The sequence below is a fragment of the Lepisosteus platostomus genome, chromosome 4, assembly GCF_059453375.1.
Source record: "Lepisosteus platostomus isolate fLepPlt1 chromosome 4, fLepPlt1.hap1, whole genome shotgun sequence".
NCBI classification, from domain to species: Eukaryota; Metazoa; Chordata; class Actinopteri; order Semionotiformes; family Lepisosteidae; genus Lepisosteus; species Lepisosteus platostomus.
In genome coordinates, this window is record NC_142614.1 from 65,464,175 (window position 1) to 65,489,186 (window position 25,012).

General features: G+C 36.3%; 3 protein-coding genes across 9 annotated transcripts in view; 1 reads left to right on the plus strand and 2 right to left on the minus strand.

The window, feature by feature from the left end:
- Positions 1 to 11,283, minus strand: part of fsd1l (fibronectin type III and SPRY domain containing 1-like) — a 42,916-nt gene extending 31,633 nt beyond the window's left edge. For 4 of the 5 annotated variants that reach the window (XM_088630302.1, XM_088630301.1, XM_088630300.1 and 1 more), the window contains exon 1: positions 9,352 to 9,505. In XM_088630302.1, the coding sequence (XP_088486428.1) occupies positions 9,352 to 9,366 (15 nt within the window). In that variant the 5' untranslated portion in view covers positions 9,367 to 9,505. Of the gene's footprint in view, positions 1 to 9,351; positions 9,506 to 11,143 lie in introns of those variants that run through there. The other variant, XM_088630303.1, reaches the window with a different exon arrangement.
- Positions 11,284 to 11,333: 50 nt separating this feature from the next.
- Positions 11,334 to 25,012, plus strand: part of ift74 (intraflagellar transport 74) — a 30,376-nt gene continuing 16,697 nt past the window's right edge. Inside the window, exons 1-9 of the mRNA XM_088630298.1 lie at positions 11,334 to 11,429; positions 12,652 to 12,787; positions 13,387 to 13,522; positions 14,019 to 14,067; positions 14,162 to 14,260; positions 14,813 to 14,873; positions 15,912 to 15,971; positions 16,378 to 16,439; positions 24,539 to 24,677. Of these exons, the coding sequence (XP_088486424.1) occupies positions 12,668 to 12,787; positions 13,387 to 13,522; positions 14,019 to 14,067; positions 14,162 to 14,260; positions 14,813 to 14,873; positions 15,912 to 15,971; positions 16,378 to 16,439; positions 24,539 to 24,677 (726 nt within the window). The 5' untranslated portion in view covers positions 11,334 to 11,429; positions 12,652 to 12,667. The remainder of the gene's footprint in view (positions 11,430 to 12,651; positions 12,788 to 13,386; positions 13,523 to 14,018; positions 14,068 to 14,161; positions 14,261 to 14,812; positions 14,874 to 15,911; positions 15,972 to 16,377; positions 16,440 to 24,538; positions 24,678 to 25,012) is intronic.
- LOC148673627 (leucine-rich repeat-containing protein 19-like) lies at positions 16,262 to 23,331 on the minus strand. Of its 3 annotated transcripts, none has more exons than XM_088630306.1 (5): positions 23,231 to 23,331; positions 21,997 to 22,082; positions 20,862 to 21,375; positions 18,792 to 19,007; positions 16,262 to 18,116 (listed from the first exon to the last, which is right to left on the minus strand). In XM_088630306.1, exons 1-5 carry the CDS (start codon positions 23,316 to 23,318, stop codon positions 17,803 to 17,805), a joined length of 1,218 nt encoding a protein of 405 aa, XP_088486432.1. In that variant the 5' UTR covers positions 23,319 to 23,331; the 3' UTR covers positions 16,262 to 17,802. The 3 variants fall into 3 exon arrangements, with proteins under 3 accessions (XP_088486432.1, XP_088486430.1, XP_088486433.1); XM_088630304.1 differs by having other exon boundaries at positions 21,997 to 22,118; XM_088630307.1 differs by lacking the exon at positions 23,231 to 23,331 and adding an exon at positions 22,187 to 22,450.

Below are 25,012 nucleotides of genomic sequence, written 5' to 3' on the forward strand. Positions count from 1 at the left end.
TATATATAGCACTCACAGATTTCATATAGGCTGCTGTGTGGCTTGTCATTGTGGCCTGTGCATTCTGTATAGGGAGTTTTTTGTACAGGATCTTTCTGAGGTTTGTTAGGGCTCACAAGCCACCCAGTGATGATGTGTTTTGTTTATGTGAGATGCTGTTGGGAATAATGAGCATGAGGAACGAAGCCCTTTTCTAAAACTGCAGTATCACAATGACAGCAAGGTCGATGGAAAAGTGGCCTCAAGAACAATAAAAAAAGATGTCAACTAATTTCTTCCTTTACCTTATTCTTGGTAATAAACCTTACAAAAATTTGAGATGAAGTGTCTGTTCACATTTACCATTTAAGAATTTGTCAGGAAGAAACGTTAGAAAAAAAGGTTTCTTAGAAGAGCGCTCCCCAAGTAAGAGAATAATACAGGAGATAATAAAGAGGTAATAAAGACCAACTGGATTATTTGATATCCAGTAGATTTTCAATGACATCCAGTTCTGCCAACATAATGTAAACTGTGTCCTATGGCTTATTAGAAAATCTAATTCAGTCTTCGTGGGTGAAAACTGAGCTTTTTGTCCACCATGGCTATTTTTATGCAGCAATATATTCATGTTTTCTGTTTTCAGGGCCTACAGTGTACATGCAGTGCCTTCTCTGGAGCTCTTTTTAGAGGCTGGCCTAGGCCTAGAGATGTGCTCAGTCATGACATCCACCAGTCTGCAGCAGCTCTGAGTGTGAAGCAGTGACATCACAGAATATGGAGCACAGCTCCTTGTCTAGACCAACAATTAGGAGCATCCCTAAGGATACCCTCTTTCCCCTGTAGTGCTTAGGCAACAGTACATTACGTATTTATATTTTAAATCACAAATATGCTACAGAACTCACAAAACAGCATGACAGAAATAAAACAGACGCCACCCTTTGTTCTGAGCTCTGTAGGGAGTTTGGGTCATGTGTGGAAATCTGATGTTCTCACTTTTGTACTTTGTCTAAAACAAACTCCTAATACAATAAATGCATAGAACACTTTTTTTTTCTCCAGCACATTAACACAATTAGTAGAAAAGCAAAAAAAGGTAAACAGGCATTTTTAGAATGCCTCCTTCCAAAACAATTCTGAAATGCTTTTGTTTAAAATTTCTCAAACAAAATTGTAAAAACAAAGTACAAACTTTATATACAGTATACATTCACAGCAGCATTAATCCCCACAGCCTCTTACCTTTATCAGAGAGAAAGCTGAGTGGATCTTTTAAAAATGTAAAAACTGCACACTGACCCATGGGCCACCTGTTCATAACCAGTGAAATTTATTACATGCAAAGTTGGTTATCACGTTTTTTAAAACTCAGAAATTACTTTGCGACATAATACTCTACCCTGACTAACTGCTGATGTACCTATCCTTTATTTTCATTGTCAAGGTTCTGTCAATGTCCTTGGGCCTGCAGGTCAGTGGAGTCCATGCAAAATCTCATGTAAATACAATGGACACCTTTGTGTTAGTACAGTACTTTCCTGCATACCATCTGGAAAGTCTACTTATCACATCACAGTGAACTGGCTTTAAAGGAAGAACAATTGAAAAACACACGCAGATGAAGTACTGTAACCATTCTGAAGACGAACACTAACTGAACGAAGGAAGGCTAAAAATACTGTCCTGTAAGAGATCTGCTTTTCATCACTGGCACTGACAAGTATAAGAAGAGCATCCCCACAAGGAGCTCTTTTCTGCCAGCAATGCAGCTTGTTTTACAGCGTTTCCTTGCTGGTAACTGCAGATCCTCGGAATCACAAACCAGCAGGGATTACTATGACAAACCTCAGAGTTCTTCAAGTTTATGAAGCATTTTACATAATGGACCCTTTACGAACTTAATGATTAATATGCGACACTGACAGAGCTTTATCATTCCGGTATTTAAGCATTTCAATGAAGTTTGAAAAACGTCTAAACCTGTAAAACTGAACAGAAATCCAGGATTTCTTCAATAAAATAACGTTTTGTTTTGTAAGTCTGAGACTCACACAAGATGAATTAAAGGAACAGCCCTTTTCTGTAATATGTGTTTCAGTTTACCAAAATCAATTGTCTCACTCATCAGCAGGAATCTTTCAATAAAGGATGACTGTCACATCATATAACACACCTGCACTTTAGAGCTCGTGTTCTTTACTTAATCCTTTCACATGAGCACCGACGTGGCACCGAGTGTCAAATGCAACGACTTTGCACTTTTTTGCTCTCAAAAATCAGGCTGCTCTAAAAGGGTGTAATTCCGTTATTAAGGCCAATAGGTACGGTATGTAAACTCCTATTTAAAGCTCCATACTGCAATGCACAATGTGCTTCTGCTGCAGTAACCCAATAGCAGTACGGAGGTCACGTATACTTTACAAAAGTGACTGAAGTCAATTAAGCAGGGATAACAGTTAATATGTAACACGCTGCTGGGAAAAATGAAAAGGGAAAAATTCTGAAAACAAACAAGATCCTTCAGAAACCTCCAGGTGTTAAGATCTGTGAATCTGCTAGGCCATACCTTGCTTTCTTTTGACGGTTTCATTAAAGTGTAGCAGTGCCAGGGTATGAACTCAAGACATACAGTAATTGGCAAAAAAGCCATCTGTAGGCCCCGCCTTTTGACTGTGCCTCGGGGACTTGCGGATTGCCCAGCCTGTACTGAACACAATGGGCCTGCACCTCTTAAATCTGTAGCCTGCCATGACAGATGGCCTGTTCCTCATTAAACCTCCCAGTTAAGGGTGATGAAAAAAGGAAAACAGGATAAATGGGCGTGTGGCACTAATGATCAATTTTGTTCTTGCGACATACGCAAGAAACAGAACTTTCTGAGATGTGATATTTCAGTTTGTTTGTAATTTGTTTTTCCGATACAAAGTTAAACATTTTAATTCAATTATGGAGTGATGGATGGGTATTTATTACACTTTAACTCGTAAAGCACAGTGATGTATACTGTATGACCGGGCTTTCCTAAAAGTATTGGGGCAGCGAAGGTTGAACATGGATTTTCATTATAAACTCAAAGAATGATTTCTCATGGAAAGTATAACTGCTACCTATTGTAACTTAGCAACATCAATTCCCTTCTAGGTTCTTTGCTCAATAATAGAAATGAAATTGTCAATTAGCTGAAAAATCAGGCTGGCTGATTTACAGTTGATTAAAAGAAATAGCATCAGAGCTATGAAGGGACATCTTGATAATCCCCAACAACCTCCAGAGTGCAGAGGTGAAATTCAACCAAAATCAACTGTTTACAGAAAACGGAGACAGCAGACGTATATACTGTAGGCTAAAGACAGGAAAGTCAATCTTTTGTATTGTTGATAGAAATAACAACGGCAGCAGCGGAATGCATTCTGAAGTTTGCAGAAATATTTTGTCTGTTTACGTACAAGGGAACACGTTAACATGGCCAACGCAACCAAGACATTAAAGGTCAGTTTCCATATTTAAATAAAATGATATGCATTTTGAACATTAAAGAAAAACTGAGGATGGAACACCCTAGAAATAACTCAGTAGTGTGGCGCAGTGGTCAGGGTTCTGACTCCTAACTAGGAACTTGGTGCGTTCATTAACACGATGAGACACTCCTTATACCTCAGAAAAAGACTCTGCCCTCGGGTTGCTCCAGTGAAATACTCAGCTGGAGAGGTCGGCGCAAATGCAAGCCGCTTTGGATAAAAGAGTCAGCCAAATAAATTAGTCATTAAGAACTGAAAGAGGCTGCAGCACAGGCAAAGCATCTTAAATGATTACAATAAGAGTGTGGACCACAGCCTTCATGCTGTTATTGCTTCAGAGGGATATGCAACTAAATATGGACACTTAAACTGATACTTATAGTCACTTGAAATCGCTACTGAAATTAAAGTCTGTTTTTTATCATCAGATATATAAATCACCCAAACCAAAATGCATAGTATAGTGTATTATGTTAACGAAAAAGTGTTAGATTGTCAAGCAAAAAACAGGCCTGACTTTACTACAGCAGCACTTTCAAACAGCGCTGTATATTTTGTTTCAGGAATGCTGTTATTGCAGTGCATTTTGGAAAACAAAAAAATGACAAAGGATCATGACACAGTCCCAGATGTGTTAGATATTTTAGCACAAATGCAGTGGTGGAGGGTGGGTACAGCAATGAAAGCGCTTTCTCGCTCACTTCAGCTGCAGTAAGAGATGGAGGCACAGTGACAAGGCAGCATCACGAACTTGATCCCTGCTTGTGAGGGGGCAAAGGGAGCTCGTCCTCCAGCGCCGCGCAGCCAGCAATCTTTCACAAGCACAAAACCAAGCTGCCAGCGAACCAGCAGACAAGCAGAGGAAATATACAATACAATACAATTCTTTAACTTGGTAATTCATTACGATGGCCATGTTGTCGCATCGCCTGCTGCAGTAGGCCTGCAACGGTCTGCGTGTGCCAACTACTGCTGCCACGCTGAGAAGGCGGACACCTCTGCCCCTGCATCACTGCGCAGTGGAGCGGCACTGCTCTTCATCAGGACAGGTGCTGACTAACTTCTTCCTGGCCTTCAGAAGGGCCGACTAACTGTGCTGTCACTTCATTTACAAGCAAACTCTCCTTATGCCTTTATTAGGACATCTGAAGAACATGAGGTTATTTACTTCAGGTAAATACTGTTAATGTGCTTAATGCAATATCCGGCCATCCCTTTTCTAACCTTTTTATCCAATACTGGATCACGGGGGGTGCTGGTGCCTATCCCTGCAAGCCAGTTGACCCACCAGTACGTTGTTGGACGGTGGGAGAAAACCAGCGCAGGAAGAGGAAACCCATGGAAACTTACGAAGAACATGCAAACTCCACAGAGACCCACACAGACTACCCCAGGATCTGAACCCAAGGCCCCAGCACGGCGAGACAGCAACGTCTACCACTGCACCATGAATGCTGCCCCCAGTGCAATGTCTGCAATAGGATTTTAAACATGAAGGAATAAAATAAATTGATTATAAAACAGTGTTGCTTGACATTTCACCTCTGTTCCATCACATCCCATTCTGATTACAGTTCTAGTATTGCCAGTTTCTCAAATTGGGTTTTGTTTTCACTGTGGATTCCCCCTGCTGCAACAGAGTCAACAGTCGTTGGTGACATAACTGAGCAGAGAAGCTTGTAATAAATCCATTCAAAGATATCAATTAAAGAGGCAGCTCATGTCGCCTGGGCTTCAGCGCTATTTCAATTTTTACTGGCTTTATGTGCGTCACGTATTCAATTTAAATTCTCTACTGTACGTCCGGCTCTTATTTTATTTCTCATGGTACTGTATATATTCTATGCAAGAAATAAATGTTATTCAAATTAAATAGAGACTTCTTCTGAGCACCTGCTACAATATCAAAATACATAGTAAGGAAATTAATCAGTAGATTCTTTTTACAATTTCTACAACAAGAAATACTTGAACGCTCCCCGTCTATTTCCTTAAAACAAGCTTCAGAAAGTCTTTGAAGGAATTTCTTCCTACAATATTACAAAGGTGTACCTCACCTAGGCTGCAGAAAAGAAAGGAAATGTAATGAGTAAGGAATAAAATTAAAGTGGGATTACTCTGACCAATGAAGTTACTACTGTAACGTTTCGCACAAGATTAAATGTATTTTTCAGCAAAATAAAAATATTAACAGATTACAACCTGTTGATAAAGACCATAAATTATAACCCTACAGAAATCCCCCCTTTTATTTATTTGAAGACACCTTTTTTGGAATATACAGTACATTCCTATTCTTTAACCACTCAGATGGTTACATCAAAAGTGGTGACATTAAAATATTCTTACTAAAATATTTAGTATTATAACTGTAATTTCGTACAGAAATTCAAGCTTTAATATAAATCCTCAGATACAGCACTGTCTGCTGCTACAGATACATACCAACTCACTAGAAGATCAAATCTTCATTCAGAGTAATGGGATGACAAAGCAGACTGCCATTCCTAAAGAAATGGCATCAAGGGAAAACTCCTCAGATTACACTGGACGTAAGCAATGCTGTTGCTTACAGGAAAATCTGTTGCTGAATGAGCTTCCTTTGATTAGGATAAGAGGATGTGTTTCTCATTGCTTTATGGAATTTAAGTTCATGTGAATAACACATCTCAAATGTCCTCATTTGGAAGGACATCTGCATTTAATTTGTATAGTAAATGTTCAACCAGGAAGACTCAAATGCCTCACTTCCAAACTATCACTGCCTTGTACGTGAATGAAAGTGGCTTTCTTCCTCTCTCTTTTGATTCATCGATCTTTGTTTGCAACAGGTATTACTCCAGCACATCTAGAACTCAAAACTTCAAAATATATTAAAAAATGGTTCTAAACAAAAAGTTAAAAATGAGGGGGCCAAAATGGATTTCCAGACTTTACATTTACAAGATTTCTATAGTTCCTAGGACTGCTATAATCACACACTGTTATGCAAAAATGTTTTCATCACACTGCAAAAATATTAGAGCAGCCCTGCACACAATGAGAAACTGTCTCTGTAGTGAACCTGAATCTAGAACTACAGTTATCTTTAGATTTGCATAACATGATCTCAAATAAACAGTTTAAAAAGAGAAAAGTACCGAAAACATATATTTAACGAACACAAGTCCAGTATTTCGTACTTTATGCCCAAAGTGAGGTAGTGCACTGTACATAAGACACTGCTCAAGAAGACAGGAGTAACACACACTCAAGATTACTGGCTTGAAGCCCAGTTCTATTAATACCACATTCTCTCCAGCCTGGGATGGCACCATAATAACACTAATAAGACTGGCAAATGTAAAGCTGAAGTGACCGTTAGTTACACTGTTAGTGTACAAGAGAACTGAACATGTTTCATTAATGTTCAATGTTAATTGAGAACCAAGTCATCAATGACGAAGCACACTCCTGTACACGTGATTTAGAAAATTAACTAGATAAACAGGTAAGAATAAGCTGTAGGCCTCAATTTGGCTCCCCCCCATCTGCATTTCCTCCCGAAATGGTGACAGTGGATTGAGTGGAGTGGGGAATGAGATTCCCATCTGTCGGGTTAAAAATCCTATACCTGTAGCTCAACAAAAAATCTGATTGGTTTTGAAATGGAACAAAACCTCCCTGAAAACAAACTAACTACAGTGCAATCAAAGAAAATAAAGGGATAGGTTTTGAGAAGAAATAGAACTGTAAATATCCAAGCCTTCATTCAATTACAACACCTCAAATGTGACATGAAAATGTCAAAACGTGGGAAGGATCACAGGGTAGCACATGAGGTCCTGACACTGCAGATAACACCTTTAAAGACGCTCCAGTATTTCTAGTTAGGAAAAAATATTTCTCCTGCAATAATTTTTACCATTTGAAATGGTATCAACGTTTTAATAGCTGTCTGCAAGAGACTTTTGCAGAATTTAATCAAGTAGTTTTCAAATTGCAAACTGCTCTACAATATACTACTCCATGGCAACATCTTTAACATCCATGACTCAACCAAGACAAATAACTTGTGGGACACTGGAACTCCAGAAATACAGGCAGGGTGATAAAGAATCAGAGAAGAGCATGGAAAGAAATTCCAAAGGTAGACTGCCAACACGTTTTAAGTAGTTTTTTTCCCCTACAGGAAGAAAAAACAATACTGTGAAGAGAAAAGAAAAAATTCCAAAGTCCTGTAGGATTCCAAACCCCTCCTCCCATTCTTGACAAAGTATCACAGTCCTTTCATAGCGCACTTTCAACTCCCTGTGCTTTCAAAAGCATTTCATTTATCCCTTTTGTTTGCTGCGTCAGGAAGAACAGCCCCTCCCAGCTCCGGTGTAGCATATATAAATATTTGAAATGCACCAAGTTACATGAGAAATATTTAACACTTCGTTTCTTTGGTATTTCTCGCCACTGACTTACTGTCTTCCATTGCGCACTTTCCCAACTTTGAGATACTGTATCCTGTACTTACTCTCCTAGTGTTAAATGTTCTTTTCCCTATTTTAATTGCGAATGTGAAACTTCTTGAAATGCATTGATAAGACCACCTAATCACCCCCCTGCCCCCCAAACCAGGCAGGGGCTGGACAAAATGCGTCGGTTAACTTGGCTGTAGCTAAGCCCCTAAATTATAATAAACCCCACCCTTCCATAATGGGATGACTCATGCAACAGACAATCCTATTCTGTCGTGGATTAAACGTAGAGCCTTTGCTATATCGGCAATAATAAATGCGTAACACACCATGACACCTCCAGTACAGTATGTCACCGGATCACATGCGCTGCCGGGAGAAAAAAAAAAGAGGAAAATCAAAACAACTTTTGCGGTCCAAGACCTCGTTTGTGAACCGAAAGCAGCTAAATGACCATTACTGGTCCCACAGAATATTTTTAACGTAAATTAAAAAAAAACGGCATCTGCTCCCACTATTTCATCTTAATTGAAGCTAACTTTGTCTTTGGGCCGTGCACCTGCTAGGCATTACTTACACTGAGTGCCCTATCAAAAAGAAATGCTGCCTCATGCATTATGCCACTATCCCAGCAACTTTCACCTTAGCTCCATAGTCATTACCGGAGGTGAAGTCATTACTGAAATTATTTCACGTTATACACAGTATTGCACTGACAGGAAACAAGACACCCATCTGTCTGATGCTACAGTAATTCACTGAATCCAATGGCTACAACGTAGCCTACGACTGATCGAACAGCACATCTTAATGAGACAATTCCCAATTCCTGGCGTTCACAGAGGCATTTAACTAATCTTTTGCATATTGTAGTCAAAGTTGTAAATATTGACTTGAATGTAACTACAGTTAGTTACTAGTAGTATATAGTGTTGCACTTGATACAGTATCAATCGACAGGCCAGATATCAGCTTGCTTGTCTCGGTTCTTCGTAATAACGTAAGATAAGACAATAACAAAGCAGGGAAGCAAAACTAGCAGCAAGGAGAAAAAAAATCATAAACAAAATCTAAGAATCTTAAAACGATTTTCTCTCATTCAATCCACCACACTAAATCACAATGCAATGTTATTGAGAGACAATGCAAATTAGGTATTCCTTAGCAGCTATATAAAGCGGAACAGCAGCCCATCTCGTATACCTTACTAAAAATGCAATACGGTGACAGACAAATACATAGAAATGTATCCAAAGGATAGAATCTGGTTCCCACAGATGGTGGCCGGCTAGGTTTTGCATTGAGTAGAATTTAGTAACGGTGCAACTTACTGATGCTGCATTTTCCAATGCCCAAAACCGCAATCTGACATCGAAACCAACGCAACACAGGACGTTACTTACTTTTTGGGAGTCCATACTGAGGATGGGTGAGTACCAAAGAGAAAGATCGCGATACAGTTTATGAAGGGGACAAGTTTCTCAGTGATGAAGACGATGTTATCTGTGCTGAACAAGGCGGAGCTCCATGGACATGCGCAGTGAATTTTTCTGCTCCTCTCCCCTCACGTCAAACTCTGAGGCGTACTCGTACGGCTTATTGATATTTATAAGCACCGATCAGACTCTGGTCGACTATCATAGGTAGACATACTGCAATAAAGTCTTAAAAAATTGTTTTACCATGAGCGATATTTTATTCAATCATAAATGTTTACCGTTAAGACCCTCACATTGCCTACAGATTTAACCCGTTAGCATTTGTGGTCAAAATGAGTTGGGTGGGTTCACTTACCTTACTTTTACTGAAATTAATTGATATTCAAAAGCAAAACTCCAAATTAATTTATTTCCCTTTAAAACTACATTAAACCTATGTCTATACTGGCGTTTAAACCTGTAACATTTTAAAGAAAACTGAAAGGAGTATTAAAACCAGCCATAATGCATACATTTATACATCTGCTACATTATTTTTATAATGTTGGGAACGATATTTTACAGGAAAGTTAGAAAATACATAGCTACTTATCATTTTAAGTTTGTGCTTAATCTGATTGAGAAGTAGGAGAAAGATTGAATATATGACGGATTGTACAAAGAAATCATGCGTCGTATTATGCTATCGGTTTAATAACACACAGCTTCTCATTAGCTACAGATAGAAGAAGCACACTGTTGTGGTTTTAAATTAATCTGATAAATATAATCACAGTTGAACGTAAAATAAAAATCTACATTCACAGGTTTGTTCACATTAAAGTAAAAACAGGGTTGTGACATTTTAGCACCGCTTCATGGAACTGTAAAAACGAGGACGGGCGCCTTCCTGTGGTGTTTAAGTAAAATAACAAATATCCCGACAGTCTGGAGTCTTCATCCTTGGTCCTGGAAATCCGATTATTTTCTGCCTTTCGGTGCAGTACTGAGCTCTCGTTTGCGTAACGTACTGTACATCTTGGTTGACATAATGTGTTTAATCAGACCTCCTCAGGGATTTCAGATAAGAATTAGACGGATCAACCGGATACCGAGAAAAGAGAATAATTCAAACCAGAACCTGAGACAGGGTTATCGAACACAACTACAAATTATGAAGTACCAAGCTAATCTAAAATATTGTCAGTGCTGAACGGAACTCGAAGTGTCAAGTTCCTGGTACTCTGTCTCCAACAATGGAGACACCAAATCATTTAGGTTTTATATCTGTGCCAAAGATTGTGTCAAACGTGATTAGCAAAACCACTGTTTTGGTTCAATTAAATGATTAAGAACGCAAGTCCGAATGAAAACTAAACACTATGTTGCATTTCTGGACCAGGCTGGAGACTGACATCATTTATATATACACACTGTATTGATAAAAATAAGGAGTCAAAAGTAATTCAAGTTTTCATTGACTCTCTGTTATTGAACAGGCTAACATTGGGGATACTGTATATATTGCACAAGGGAATTAACTCTATATAGTAACAGATGTTCTCATATTAAAAGTATACCTGTAGTGTGTAGCTTGGTATTCTTTAAATATACTACATCTTTACTAATCCCGCTTTCTAGATCGGAGTAATTTGTTAAAAAATTATCATTTTGGTTTGTTTTTAATATTAACAATCATTGACAGCAAAGCTAAACTATGAAAAACAGTGATATTCTCCGTCGTATGCCAAAAAGGAAAGACACGAGTCACACCTACCTGTTGCCCTGTTCATTCGTTTATACCTCCTAAAATTGCCCCCTCCTGCATCACTAGAAACTGACTGCAGAAATCTTTGCTGCATAGCATCACTGCAAAACTCTAATTCCATATTTACTGTACCATCCATGCGCAGGAAGATTTCAACACTAGAGGGAGCATTTTGACAGGAAACGGGATTACTAGCTCTCGCGATACAGGATCTCTGGTTGCTGGGTTACGGAGGAAGTGTTCGCAGAAAAGGCTGATCAACGATTACATCAAGACGATTTACAGAAACAAATAGGTATTTTACTTTTTCCTATGCACTTTTAAAATGCTTCGCTTCGAAGCATTTAAGCTTTGCTGCTTTTCTTAATTCCCTAGAAATCTTAAATCAATTTTTACAACCAGACCTAAGAGGATAACGTTACAGTTGTGTTGCTATGGTATAATCTATCTGTCACCACGCATTAAGGGCTAAACTAAACTCAACTGTTTTGTGCTTTTCACAGGCTGAGAAGAAATATTGTTTTTGCATGCGGGTTTCTACAAAGTGTCTTCAAATGTACCTACACATTGTACAGACTTTTTTGTTATGAATTCTAGTGATTTGTCTTTGTGCGTCTATTTCATATAAATTGAAGACAGAATGTTCTGTGTTTCAATTAACCTCGCATGTTTATAGACATTTTAACTTCTATCAATTAAACTCGATAGTCATGAAACACATGGCGAATGAAACTAACTCGAATTTTTGGGAAAAAGGAGTAATAGGTGCGTCTCTTTGTGACGTTAATTGTTATGTACATAACTAAAGAGAAACCAAGTAATATTATTAAATAATTTAATAAAATAATAATAAAAACTTTATTTTATATAGCGCCTTTAAAAGCCTTCTCAAAGCGGCTTACAAAATGACAACAACAATAAAAAAATACACAAGATAAGCAGGATGACAATATACAGTTAGAGGAGACAGTAGATGTTTGTACTGAATACAGTAGGAGCAGAGGTGTAAATAAAGAACAGAACCAGTTCAGTAAATGCTCTTCTAAAGAAGAAGTTTTTGAGTCTGGATTTGAAGGAGTTGAGAAAAGATGACTCTCTGAGATCCTTGTGGAGAGAGTTCCAGAGTTTAGGGGCTTAACAGGAGAAGTCCCTGTCATCCCTAGAGTGAAGACAGGCTTGGGGGGACAGTTAGGAGACCAGAGTCAGAAGAAGGTTGTGAGGTTGGGAGTAGAGAGAAAATAGCTCAGACAGGGACTGAGGTGCCAAGCCATGCAGAGTCTGATAGGTGAGCATGAGGATTTTGAAGTCGGCACGAAACTTGACAGGAAGCCAGTGCAAGGACTCCAGGATAGGAGTAATGTGATCACTTGCACTAGACCTGGTCAGGATTCTGGCTGCTGAACTTGTTAATATAAGTGTACAGTAAACTTGTATTAATAAGTAGCAGGCCAATGTCATATCATCACACTTCTGTATATGCGTGTCGTCACGGTCTGTGGCCTCATCTCTTCCTGCAGCTGTTGGAAGTCAAACATGGCAACTCAGAGGCCACCTTCAGGGCGCCCGATGAGTCGGGGTGGGCCAGCGCCGGGCCCTGGAAGACCACCTACTGCAGTCAGACCCCCAGCGACAGCCATCCGAGTGGGGACTGGGGTGAGAAATCAGATCTCCCCACCGCTGGTCGCAGCCATGACACCACATTGTCTCTGCAGAACATTGGCAGTGTGTTTGAAGACAACGACATTTGGTACCGGGAATGCTTACTCTTCAGCTTCAATATCGTTCATGTGTCGTGGAAAAATGTCATGGAAAATAGTGGAATGATCACACCTCAAAGTGAAAGAGAAAAAAGTCACTGTTTAAAATGAGGATGTCGTCTTCGTTTCAGATTGTAACACAAAGTTTAAAATTTAGCAAAGCTAGGTGATAATCTATTTATTGGTAATGTTAAGTGCAGTTTTCTACACTCATTTTTAATTGTTCTGTAAAAGTTGACAAGCCTTGGTTTTGTCATTTGATTTGTTTTTGGTAATTAAGAAATGCACATCTGCCTCGCATAAAAATGCATAATAAAGGTCCTAATTAGGGTAGGTCACATAGGTAACAGAGTAGGTATTAGACTTATCTGGACAATTAAACTTGGCCATTTAGTAAATAGTTAGATGATGCTCTTGTTGGTAGGGACGCAGCTATGCACGGTGTTTTTATGCAGTATATTGCATCCTTAAGTGAACTTCATGAACATGTTACAGGTCCCCCCTGGAACTGGACGCCCAGGGACCCGTGGAGGCCCTATAGTAAACCCAGGCTTGCTTTCTGCTCCTATCAAAGTAGCGGACCGGCCAGTCACCCAGCAAGGCCTGAGTGGCATGAAGACTGGGATGAAAGGTACCTTCTTATCCTATGCTGGCCGGCTAGTAACTTAAAAAAAATCACAACTCTGACGAATACAAAAAGGTTTTGATTTCTTCTTCATTTAAAAACTCGGGATGAAGTGTTTGATACCCTCAATTTTGATATTACCTTCATATCATGTCAGCAACAAGAACACTGATATATTAAGCGGAAGGCTGATTCCCCAGCATTCTTTACAACTGCCCTTTGTAAACTGATATCCACAGATTAAGTTGAGTTAAATGTCTTTCTGCTTGATACAACTGTTGTTCTACATAGCTGACATACTGTATCCTGGTGTATTTCCTTCCAGGTGTAACAGATAAACCTTGAATGTATAACTGTAGTACATCACATTGAAAATCCATCCCCAAGTCCAAGTTTCTGTAGTGCATTTATATATTTGAACAAATACAAAGGCTTTAAATACAATGTGCAGTCCGGACTGAATGTGTTGTTGATTAATTTTTAAAATGTTTTTCATTTTTAGGACCACAGAGGCAAATCTTAGACAAATCATATTATCTTGGACTTCTCAGGTATACAAAAATGGAGTGCTATTACATTTTATAAATAATGTTCCTTCACAAAAAATGCTTGGAAAACGATTTGTTTTATTTTGTGTCCTGACAGGAGTAAAATAAATGAACTTACAACTGAGACTGGTAAACTGCAAAAGGAAATAGACACTTTCAATCAGGAGAATTCTGTCTATCTGTCATATGAAAAAAGGTTTGTACCACATCGTGTAATCTGGATCCTCTTAAAACACAGATCAAGGTTTTTTTATTTCAAAGCATTAGACACACTGATGTTTGTGGTTGGCATTTCCCTGACTCTCTGATTAATTCCTTTGATTAATCATTATCACTGCACTGTGCATGTTGACTCTTCTTTAATTTTTCTGCTTCAAACTCAAATTCTGTTCTTAAAGCAAACAACTTTCCACTACTTTCTCTTGTGCATTGTTATTAGTGGGAAACCTCTTAATTTAATTATTTCAAAATTTATTCAAAAAATGTTTTGTAAAACATTGCCAAGTTCATCATGTTAAAAGCAACATGAATTCAGCAGTTTCAAATATTTTTAATGGGTGTTAATCTCAAAGAGTAAGGGATGATGAGAGAACAAGTAAGAGTATTTTCTTTTCAAAAATATCTCATTTACTTTTGCTGAGTGTACCTTTAAACCCTATGGGACATCCATTAGTTTGTGTAAGAGAGCATATTCAATTCTTTTGAAATATTGAATCGAAATCACTAATTATTGAAACTTTCTTTACAGAGCTGAAGCTCTTGCCTCTGAAATTAAGGATATGCAAGGACAACTGGCAGATTATAACATGGTAACTGCTGGTTACAATGGTTTTTGTCATCTTAGCTTTTCCTTAAAGCAGAATAATTTTTATCATTTGTCTTTTTACTTTGCCAATCTCTATGTGATCGTGATACATACAGTAGTCAGTCCGTGATTTTCTTTAGTCCAGATTCCCGAAATTATACCATTCCAATCTTATTGTGAGATCACTCAGATTGGCCACTCACTCAGGCCATACGAGAAAAGAAAATAAAAGGTTTAAAAATGAGAGGAGGCTTTTTTGCCCTTACAGCTTCTTTGAGTGCTAATATCTAATTATCCTCAAGGTATTTCCCGAAAGAAGGGAAGGTATAATCTTTGACTTCCTCAAACCTTAATGTACAAATGCCTCCTTTTTCAGTTTTAAATGCACTCCCCCTTAGTTTCTCTTTGTGTCTTCTGGTTTGTGTTTCACTTAAGAAGGCCATTGATTTGGCTTATTCAGTTACATTGAGGATTTTCTACACCTGCATCAGGTATCTGTTTATGTGCTACACGCTCAGTTGCTAATATGTTAAGTAGTTTCTGGAGATAATTCTATGCATTTAAAATAAATGTTAACAATTTAATGATGGTTTAGAAAGTGACTACATTCGAACAATTTATGCTTCTTCAGAATTAGCATGATTACACATTAGTGAGGACAGCAATATTGCAGTTTTCTGGTCAGGATATTTTATATTAATTCTCAGGGTTGCTTATGTGTGTTGTAATGTGTTAATGTATATATTATAATAGTAAACTAATTTTATATCAGTGCTCTCTACTGATCAGTGCTGCTCTTCTTTCACTAGAAACTAAGTTAATATAATTACATGTAATGTAAACTTTACATTGAGTAACTGAATGATCAATATTTTTTAAAGAAATAAAACAATCTTTATCATATATATATAAATCTCTATATATTGTGGAATCATGAAAACAATCTGTTATTATGTTTTTCTGTTTTTACACTAACAAGGTTGTAGCTTCAAGCAACATTATCATAACTGATTAATTGTTTTGTATTTCTGTCAACTTTTAGCTTGTGGACAAACTAAACACCAACACTGAGATGGATGAAGTGATAAATGACTTTAATATGGTATGTAAATGCAATTTGCATAGTAACCTTGTAATTTATAGGAAGTGCCATCCAAAGATCCCATATTGCCATTTATAAAAGTAGGAGTATCAATCCCACTGTACTTCCTAAATTTCACAATGAACTTGCACAATCTGGCATCCCTAAGGTCCCCCCTTTGATTCAGTTGCTGAAGCAATTTCTGTACGTGATATGCTGTGTAGTAGGACTCCAGAAACAGTGGTGTCAAGCACTTCGTAAATACTAGGAATCTGTAAAATTAATAAAAGTCTATAAACTTGACATAAAAGTGAGGCAAGAAAATAACCAGGTTTATTTAACATTCCAGTACATATTTTAAACAAGCATAAATATATCAATGCATAAAATAGAAAACTCATTTTAACTCAAATTATTTTTTTTACAGCTTAGAGGACAAAATGATCGAGAAGCCCAAAGTATTGATGTCATCTTCACAGAGAGACGTGAGTAAGTATTGTATATATACTATATATACTAAAATATAACTGTAAAGCATATTTTTAGACTGCTGGTACAAGGTTTCACTTTATCATTTTACTACCGTGCCTGCCTTTCAAGCAGTAGAGTAATATAGGAAGTAATTATTCTTTATGTGGTTTCTCTTGCATGTAAGTCAAGTTTGTAACATCTAATGTAATTACTGCAAAAAAATAAAATGACGTGTACTCTTGTCCACTCATATTTAGCTTGTGACTTTGGACAGACCAGTGACATTCACCACTCTAACTAGATTATATGAAGATATATATTTAAGCAAGTATGATGGAGCAGAATTTTTAGATCACCTAATTTTAGCCAACATGTTTTAATCCATGGCTTCAGCTACTCAAGATACAGATGCCCTGGATATTTAGCTCTGATATTTAAAACTAATGCAGTTTGCTTGTATATTAAGCTGACATGTGAGGAACAGCTGTTCTGCTGCCTTTGCTGTTGAAAGTAAAAGGGAATGCTTTGGGAATGAGATACTTCTCATTTAATTGTATTGTTAAACATATATATTAAGAATCTCTTAATTTATTAACTAGCATAAAAGATTTGATCATTTTGTTGTATAAAGGTACAGGCTGACAAAATTGAGTTGAAATATTTAGTAAATTTAATTTGTACATTTCACATTCAAAAATAAAAATAGTTCCCTGATTTAACTACAAACTTCCCTGACAGCGAAACATGTCCATACTTTATACATTAAATTTACATTGATAAAAATGTCAGCCATCAACATGTTAATTTTTAAAAAATTGAATAAAATAACTTTAAACCTTTCCCATTTGTAGGGTAAGAGACATGTCAAAAGTCAGTACAGGATACTCAATATCAAAATGACATTGTGGACAAAACCAGTAGTAAAAACTGTAAACTGAACAATAATTCTGTATTTAATATTATTACTTTTTTTAGTCCATTTGCTACTTGCTTAGGCCATCAACTAATGGTATTCACTTCCGAATGTGAATACTATAAAGGTTTTTTTTAAACTTTATTTTGAAAGTATCATAAACAGCCGAACAGTTATTATTTTGTTAAAGCAGAAACCAACAGTAGACAAGCTTCATTACTTATAAATGATTCCCTTAAAAGCAATGGATTATGTCCTTGAAACCAGAATGAACAGATAATCTACATAAAGGCAATTGTTTAGATCTATTTGAAGGTTGCAGAAGCAGATACTATACTTTCATATAATGCATTACCAATATAAGCAAAATAACTGTTGCTGTCTTACATAAATGCATGTGTCATTGGATTTAATTGACTTATGACTTTAGAAATATTTCTCAGACCACCTTATTTAATTAAATGTCATTCATGTATTTGCACTTTCTTCAAAATCAGCTGTTTCTATATACCCATCCTCAATGAATCCATCTTCGTCATCAGCTGCAGTTTTTGAGTCTTGTGTATTGGTGGTCAGCTGTGCTGTGTCCATGCCGAAATGAGAATAGTGACTTGTGTTGAAGAGCTCAGGGTCTTCCTCCCGCAGTCTCTGGTGCCGGTAGTTGAAGAACAGCTTGTACCATGAGGGAGACTTCACAGCACACACTATGACCACTGACGTGCTCAGAGCTATCAACACCACACCCAGGAGAAAGTGCCAGCTGTTTCCAACAGGTGGATGGTCTGTCCCCATATAGCAGAAGCAAGAAAAAAAACTTTTATTTCTATATACCACACACTGCTACTGACCTATGAATCACTAACCCACCAATGAGTTTGCGTTAGTGCTCAGATAAATTGAAAATATGTTCTCTTATGAGCAAAATTGATCATACTAAAAATCCGAAAACAATAAATGAAGTTAGCTTGAACAATCTAACTGACATTTAGGTATACAGTTTGTGACAATAAACTGATATACTCTTTTTTTTCATCAAAAACCTTTTACACTAGTGTGTATGCTTTTCAGTATAGATTTAAGTAATACAAACAAATGCAAATACTCAAAAACTCAATCTACAATAGGGTGTAACAGTTTTGCCACTTCTAGCTAATATTTCCAGCTAATGGTTGCAGAGGTCTGTGGAGCATTGTAAAATCATAACTTTAAGAAGGAAACACCACTCTACCAATTCCTAAAAACAGGACATTGTTTTCAGCAACAGTGTCATTCAAACATTATGTAGAAGCAACAGAATTTCTCTGGGAACCATTAAGAGTGGAAACTGGTGAAAGCTGTGAGTCTTTATAACAAGTCTTATGAATTTTGGTGGGCTGTAGTAGCCTCTCAAATAGTTTTGAAACTTGTTATAGGTTTATGACTTTTTAAAGTGATGTGTTATCTTAAGGGTACAGTACCTGATGGTTTCTTGTTGCTCCCAGTGGTGGCATATAGCGAAGAAAAAGGTGATGGGTGCACACTGGTGCCTGATCTGAGCGGGGTGTTTGGGAATGGAGTTGTTTTTATTTCAGTGGACTTGTTGACTGAACACAAAGTGTTGTTCTCCAGGAGAATTCCAATTCTCATTCCTGCAAGTTCTTTTGGGTTTACACATGTGGTTGAGTTCTGGTTTTCTGAAATAAGAAAAGAACAGAGGAAGAACCATAACTTTATACAACACAGTGGTAGTTTTGAACATAATCAAACCCACTGTTGAGGGAGATGCCTTTACCCTTCATCTTAATTAGTATCTGATCGAACTGTTTCTGATCATTTGGCTTCACCAAAGGGTCTAACAATCATCCATGCATCTTTATAAACAGATCTTGTCTCAGAGGTTTTGTACAAATGCTAGATAGTCCATCATTTTGTACACACAGGCATTTTTTGTGGTGGAATTTAAACTTTAAACTGTGCACATGATCTGTAATTATTCAAATAAACAGTTTAAGCTTAATATGGTAATTATTTATTGATTTCAAATTTCAGTATACTGTCAAAAGTTATAAAAGATCAGTATTAAGTGCTGTAGATGAATGTTTGAAGTGATGCAAAATGACTAGAGAGAATATTGTATTCGATATGATGTTCCATGTGGTTTATTTTAAAAGTAGGCTTTGTCCATGTTCTTCATTAGAGCAAATGCAAATAAGTTCCCATAATTTCCTGATTTTGTGTTTGATTATTCTTATATTGTTATAATGATGTTTGTGACTTGCAGCAGATAGGCTTTTTAGAAAAGGTTAATAAAGATTCATTATGGAACCAAGAACAGACTTAAAGACTTAGATTTTATGATAGAATTCTGTTTGATTTGGTAATGCTCATTTCTGAAAAACAATTATTGAATTATTGGTGGAAAGAATGTTGTTAGCAATATTGCCAGTAGGTGGTGTCTGTTCATCACTACCACACTATTAGTAATTGATGCTGCCCTTTGGAGTGCACTATGCTCTTTGCGACAGTGGACTTGCAAGCTTGCATTAGCAGGTGTGATGAATGTTTTGTACACTGCAAACAGACTAATGTTCTACTCTGTGGAGTTCCTTGCTGACTGTTTTCGATGAAACAGGCTCTTTTCACTGCAGGTTAGAATTTGTAGTCAATTGATGTGCAGTTGCTCACTTTCTTTTCTTGTTCTTTGACTTAATACTCACATCACCATGCTGATGATGTCTTTCCCTCAGAGTTCCATGCTGATGTTACCTTAGACACTGTTGCTCTTGAAGCTGTCTTGATCACTGACTTTGCTGCCAAATACACCCCAATAATCACTCCTCTTTCACGGTCACTCTTGCTTCGATGTATTGCCTATAACCATGCATTCTTGCATGATTATAGGCAATCAAGCCTGTCTAACATTTTTGTATATGACTCAAAGCATGCTTCATGTTGAGCAGCAGCCACATCATTCTGGGGAATATGGTTCAAACAAAGATCTCCATTTTGTCTGATCTAATGCCTTCTTACAATAGTTATACTGGTATACTGGTTATACATTGACCTTTATACATTGTTTGGTCTCCTACCTGTACCATTATGAATTCCCGTTTTCATTTCATTACAGTTATCGTCTATGAGGCAAAAAACACGTCTGCATTTAAAACCACCTGGCATTCTAATATTTTTATCTAAGGAATGTGATTTCTTACTCTAATATGGACCACCAAAATATACGTAACATAATTTCCATCTCAGTCCGTTTAATTCATATTATTTTTAAATTGTTACATTGTATCTCAATGCTTTATAGATTTACTATCACTACAAAATAAGCAAGAAGTTGTAGCAAGTAATGGTTGTAGATATACATTATAAAAAGTAAATAATGTAACCAAAATATGAATATTATTTAAATACACAAATACATTAGGTTTTTGTGTATTTAGGTTTTAGGTTTATTTCCTTTTCATTATTAATGTAGTAAATTTAATTGGTTCACAAAAAGGGCAGAAAAGCAGCAGATCAGAATCAAGTTAGTCTCTTACCTATCTTGACAGTGTGTTTTTTTAGCTGTCTCAGTTGCCCTATGAGTTTGCAAGTGCAGTTCCAGGGATTATCCTCCAGATTGACAGTGGCTTGTTGTAGGGTTGTGAATGTGCCTTCTTCAAGAGACTCAAGTCTATTGCCTTGCAGGGACAGAATCTTTAGGCTGGTTAAATTGGCAAAAACATCTGCCTTCAGAGACCTTAACTGATTATGGCAAAGGTATAATTCTTGTAATTTGTCCAGGCCAGTAAAAGCTTTTGGTTCAGTTCTACTGATGCTGTTGTAAGCAATATTGAGGATCTTTAACTCAGATAGGCTGTCGAATACGTGGCCAGGCAAAGCTGATATATTATTATTGTTGAGATACAGTTCTGTTAATTTTGAATATTTTTTCAGAGTTTCAATGTCTTGTATCTTTATGACAATGTTATTATAGCTCACATTTAGCTTTGTAATATTCCAGAAATCCTTGTCAGGAATGGATGTAAGTGTTCCATTGCTAGAGTCATCTTTCTGTAAAATAAAGAAAAAATATTTGAAGTGTATTATTAAAGCTTTATATATTATTTTCTTGTTATTCTTGAAAATTATATACAGTATGTGTAATTCTGGAATTGTTAAAAATGGTAAATTATGAATTCACTGTATAATAGCAAAAACTGGTACTAGGGATCAGATATATTTGTATCTTATGTAAAAAATACTTGAAGTTGCTTAGGCATGTTTAAATAATTTACTGCAGGATCTTGTATTATTTTGTTTCTCAATAAATTCCGCTGTACCGTGTCTTTTAATGTTTTTGGCACTTCATATCTGAAAAGCATTTATCAGATAGTAAATCAAATTGTTTCATTTGTGTCTTGCCAGACTAGTTAATTAGATTATTCAGATTTTACTGAAAATTGCAGAGAATACATTTTATTTTTTGGACTTTCTTAATCACAAACACTGAAAATACAATAGCTTCTGATACATATGGTATGTTTAATATACAACACAATAGGTTTACGTTTAATATGCACCACAATGTGGTTAAGCATTAATATGACAATGGATTAATCCATTAATCTTAAGAGATCCATTAATCTCCAGTTTATCTGAAAAACAGTTAGTTAAGTACACCCTGCAACTTACGATTCCAACAGCAGATCCAAAAGTCCCAAACATATATCCCATCAATGCAAACAGCAGGTAGGCGGCAGCCATAGTTGTTCCTTTTGCTGAAATATGTAGTCTTAATTTTATTTCTTGTACAGCTGCAGCAGAGTAATATAAAATAACAAATTATAATTATCCAATAAAAATCTTTCTCTTTTATGCTTACAAAATGGTAGATGTCCAGTGTGTTAAAAGTGTTTTGCGCTTTGTGTATTCCAAGCATTTACCAACCACATTATGACGTATTTATCAAGGACTCTGAAGGATCGCTTCTTTCTCTAAGTCTCTAAACAGCTTTCCTGTTGCTTGTTATCTTCCAACATGTCTGTGCATATTCCTTATTCTGTGGTTAAGCATTGTCAGCAACAACAGTAAATATACACATGACATGAGTTGGCTGGTGTGAAGCTCACAGTTTTAACTGCTTGCAAAACACTGCTGGAGTTTAAAGTCTAGAGAAAATTATGTGAAGGCCTTACTTTTTACAAAGAACAAACAGATCAACAAATTCTGTACAATACAATGTTGTTGACTCAGCCAGTAATAATAGATAATACTTATGTTCATGAATAGTTATTATGTGCTTTGTAGAATTATTTCCTTTCTATTAACAAAATAAATATAACCTAGTAGTTTTCTGCATTAAATTTAGTTGAACATAGGCATTAATTTTTATATTGTTAAATTTGAATTTAAATTTATCATCAGAATGTTCCTTCTTTTAAATACTGTAAGTCCTACGATTAATGATATTTCACCAGTCTTCTTGTTGATTTTATTATTTTAGGTAGGATAAGGTATTTAAAGAAGGATAAACATTATTATCTTAATTTAGCAGGACTGACCACCATATAAATGGTGGAAACCCAAAATGCAGTTTTTCATTAAACTAAAGAGGCCTTTATTAGTATTTTTCTCCATAAGCCTAATTAGGTAACTATAATTCTCACACATCTTAACATTCCATAACAGAAATAAGCTGGTATGAGAAACTGTCCCAGCAACCAATTGTAATAAATGTAATGCATGTTATACTTCAGTGCTAACATGAACTTCTTCCGCTAAAAATATGCAGTCTAAAGTTAAGAATAAAAATATTAAAAATTCAAATCTTCTGGCATTTCAAAATAAAGTAATTCCTTTTATTATTGAATTTGATTTGATAGATGTGCCTATGATTTAAAGAGCATTTCTTCTTTAAATTACATACCTGGAAATAAATAAAGATGAAGGATCTTAGTTGTTATTGTAATTCTCCATGGAAGTTTCAAATGCTCAAGCTCTGAAAGTGACTGCATAGAGACCTTTGAACTAGATAATAAAAAGTTTTTTTAAATGGTAGCTAAAGATTGACTACTGTTTTTGTAGGTGTCACATATGCGTCAGTTTCATCAAGCTATTGCTCTCATTTGAGTTTTCAAAGAAGCCTATTTGAAATGGGCTTTTGACCTATTGTAAAATCATGTTAAGTGTTGTTTTATCATTTAAAATATGTTAATGTGGAGAATGCATATGGAAATTTTTGTTCGATACACAGTATTCAATTGGAGGAAATTACAGTGCTATGTTTCTGTCGTTGATGCGTAAAAATATATATCCTGTAAACACAAAAGAAAAAGAAAATGAAAAGCATGTTGAAATAGAAAATGTGCAGTGTCTTGTGATCTATTGCTGTTGTATAATTTGTGTAATATATTTTTTATTTGTTTGACTCAGAATAGAAGTTAGCTATTGTTAAAAATTACCATCTACTGTATGTACTGTATTCCCCATTTTACCCATGTTCTTTTAGGTTAGTATGATAGTATAGTATTAGTGTTGGGTGTGCAGTTGTTAGCAGTATTGCTTCGCAGTGCTGAGGCCCTGTGCTCAATTCTGGAACTGGGGTGCATTCTGCAGGGAGTTTATTATGTTCTCCCCTGGAAGAGTAATTAGCTTCTTGGAATACCCCTATGTGTGTGTATGAGTGTGTGCGTGTCTGTGTGTGCCCTGTAATGGACTGGCATCCCATCCAAAGTGTCCCTGCCTTGCGCACTTTGCTTGTAGGGATAGGCTCCAGCTCTCCCCCAACCCTGAAGCAGATGAAAATGGATGAATAGAAGGATTACAGTTTCAACATTAGTGTTATAAATAATAAGAAAAATATTAATGTTAAGAAAAATATTAATGTTCTAGCCAATGAGTATAAACAGGTCTGCAGAAATTTCATCAGTCTTTTCATCAGTATTGACTTATCTTTTTAAACACATTAGCTTAGATTACTACATTCTTATGTATGTTTTGCACCGGGGGAAAATGATAGAAGATTGGAAGCTAATAAATGAAACTTGGTGCTATGCTATTGCTTTGGGCTCAACAGTGTTCAGACTGTGAACCCAGATCTTATTTAGCACTTTTAGTACGAGTCTGACTACTAAGTACAATTATTACTGATTAATCTGTACAGTCTTTATACAATGTTTCATTTTAAAGGTATTCTCTTTAAAAAAATAACCCACTGTCTCCGTTGTCATTTCAGAAAGGAAGAGATGATACAAGCTGTGGAAGAGGAAATTGAACGGGAGAAGCAAACTGCTGACAATATCATTAAAAAAATGTCTCTAGAGAAGCAAACCAAGTATGCAGAAATGAAAACTAGCAATGAGGAGCTGCTGCAGGTCTGCTATATGTAATTGAGTAAAGTAAAAAAAAGAGCTGTTATTACAGTTTGTTAATTTGTTAAAATGTTTACTTGAACTGAAATTTCACAAGTCAAAACCTGACCTTTCCACTTTTATTTCTAAAACTATTAGTGTAACTTTACATACTGAAATATATGTCATGCGTGGTTAGGTGCATTAATTAACTTTATGAAATGATTAAGCATTTTCAATTGTATACAGTACAATGGTTCACTGTCACAAAATAATTATTTTATTAATACTTTAATTAATTGATTTTTTGTTAAAGATAGCAGTTATTAGTGTTTATATCCGTCCTGATTCTGCTGAGA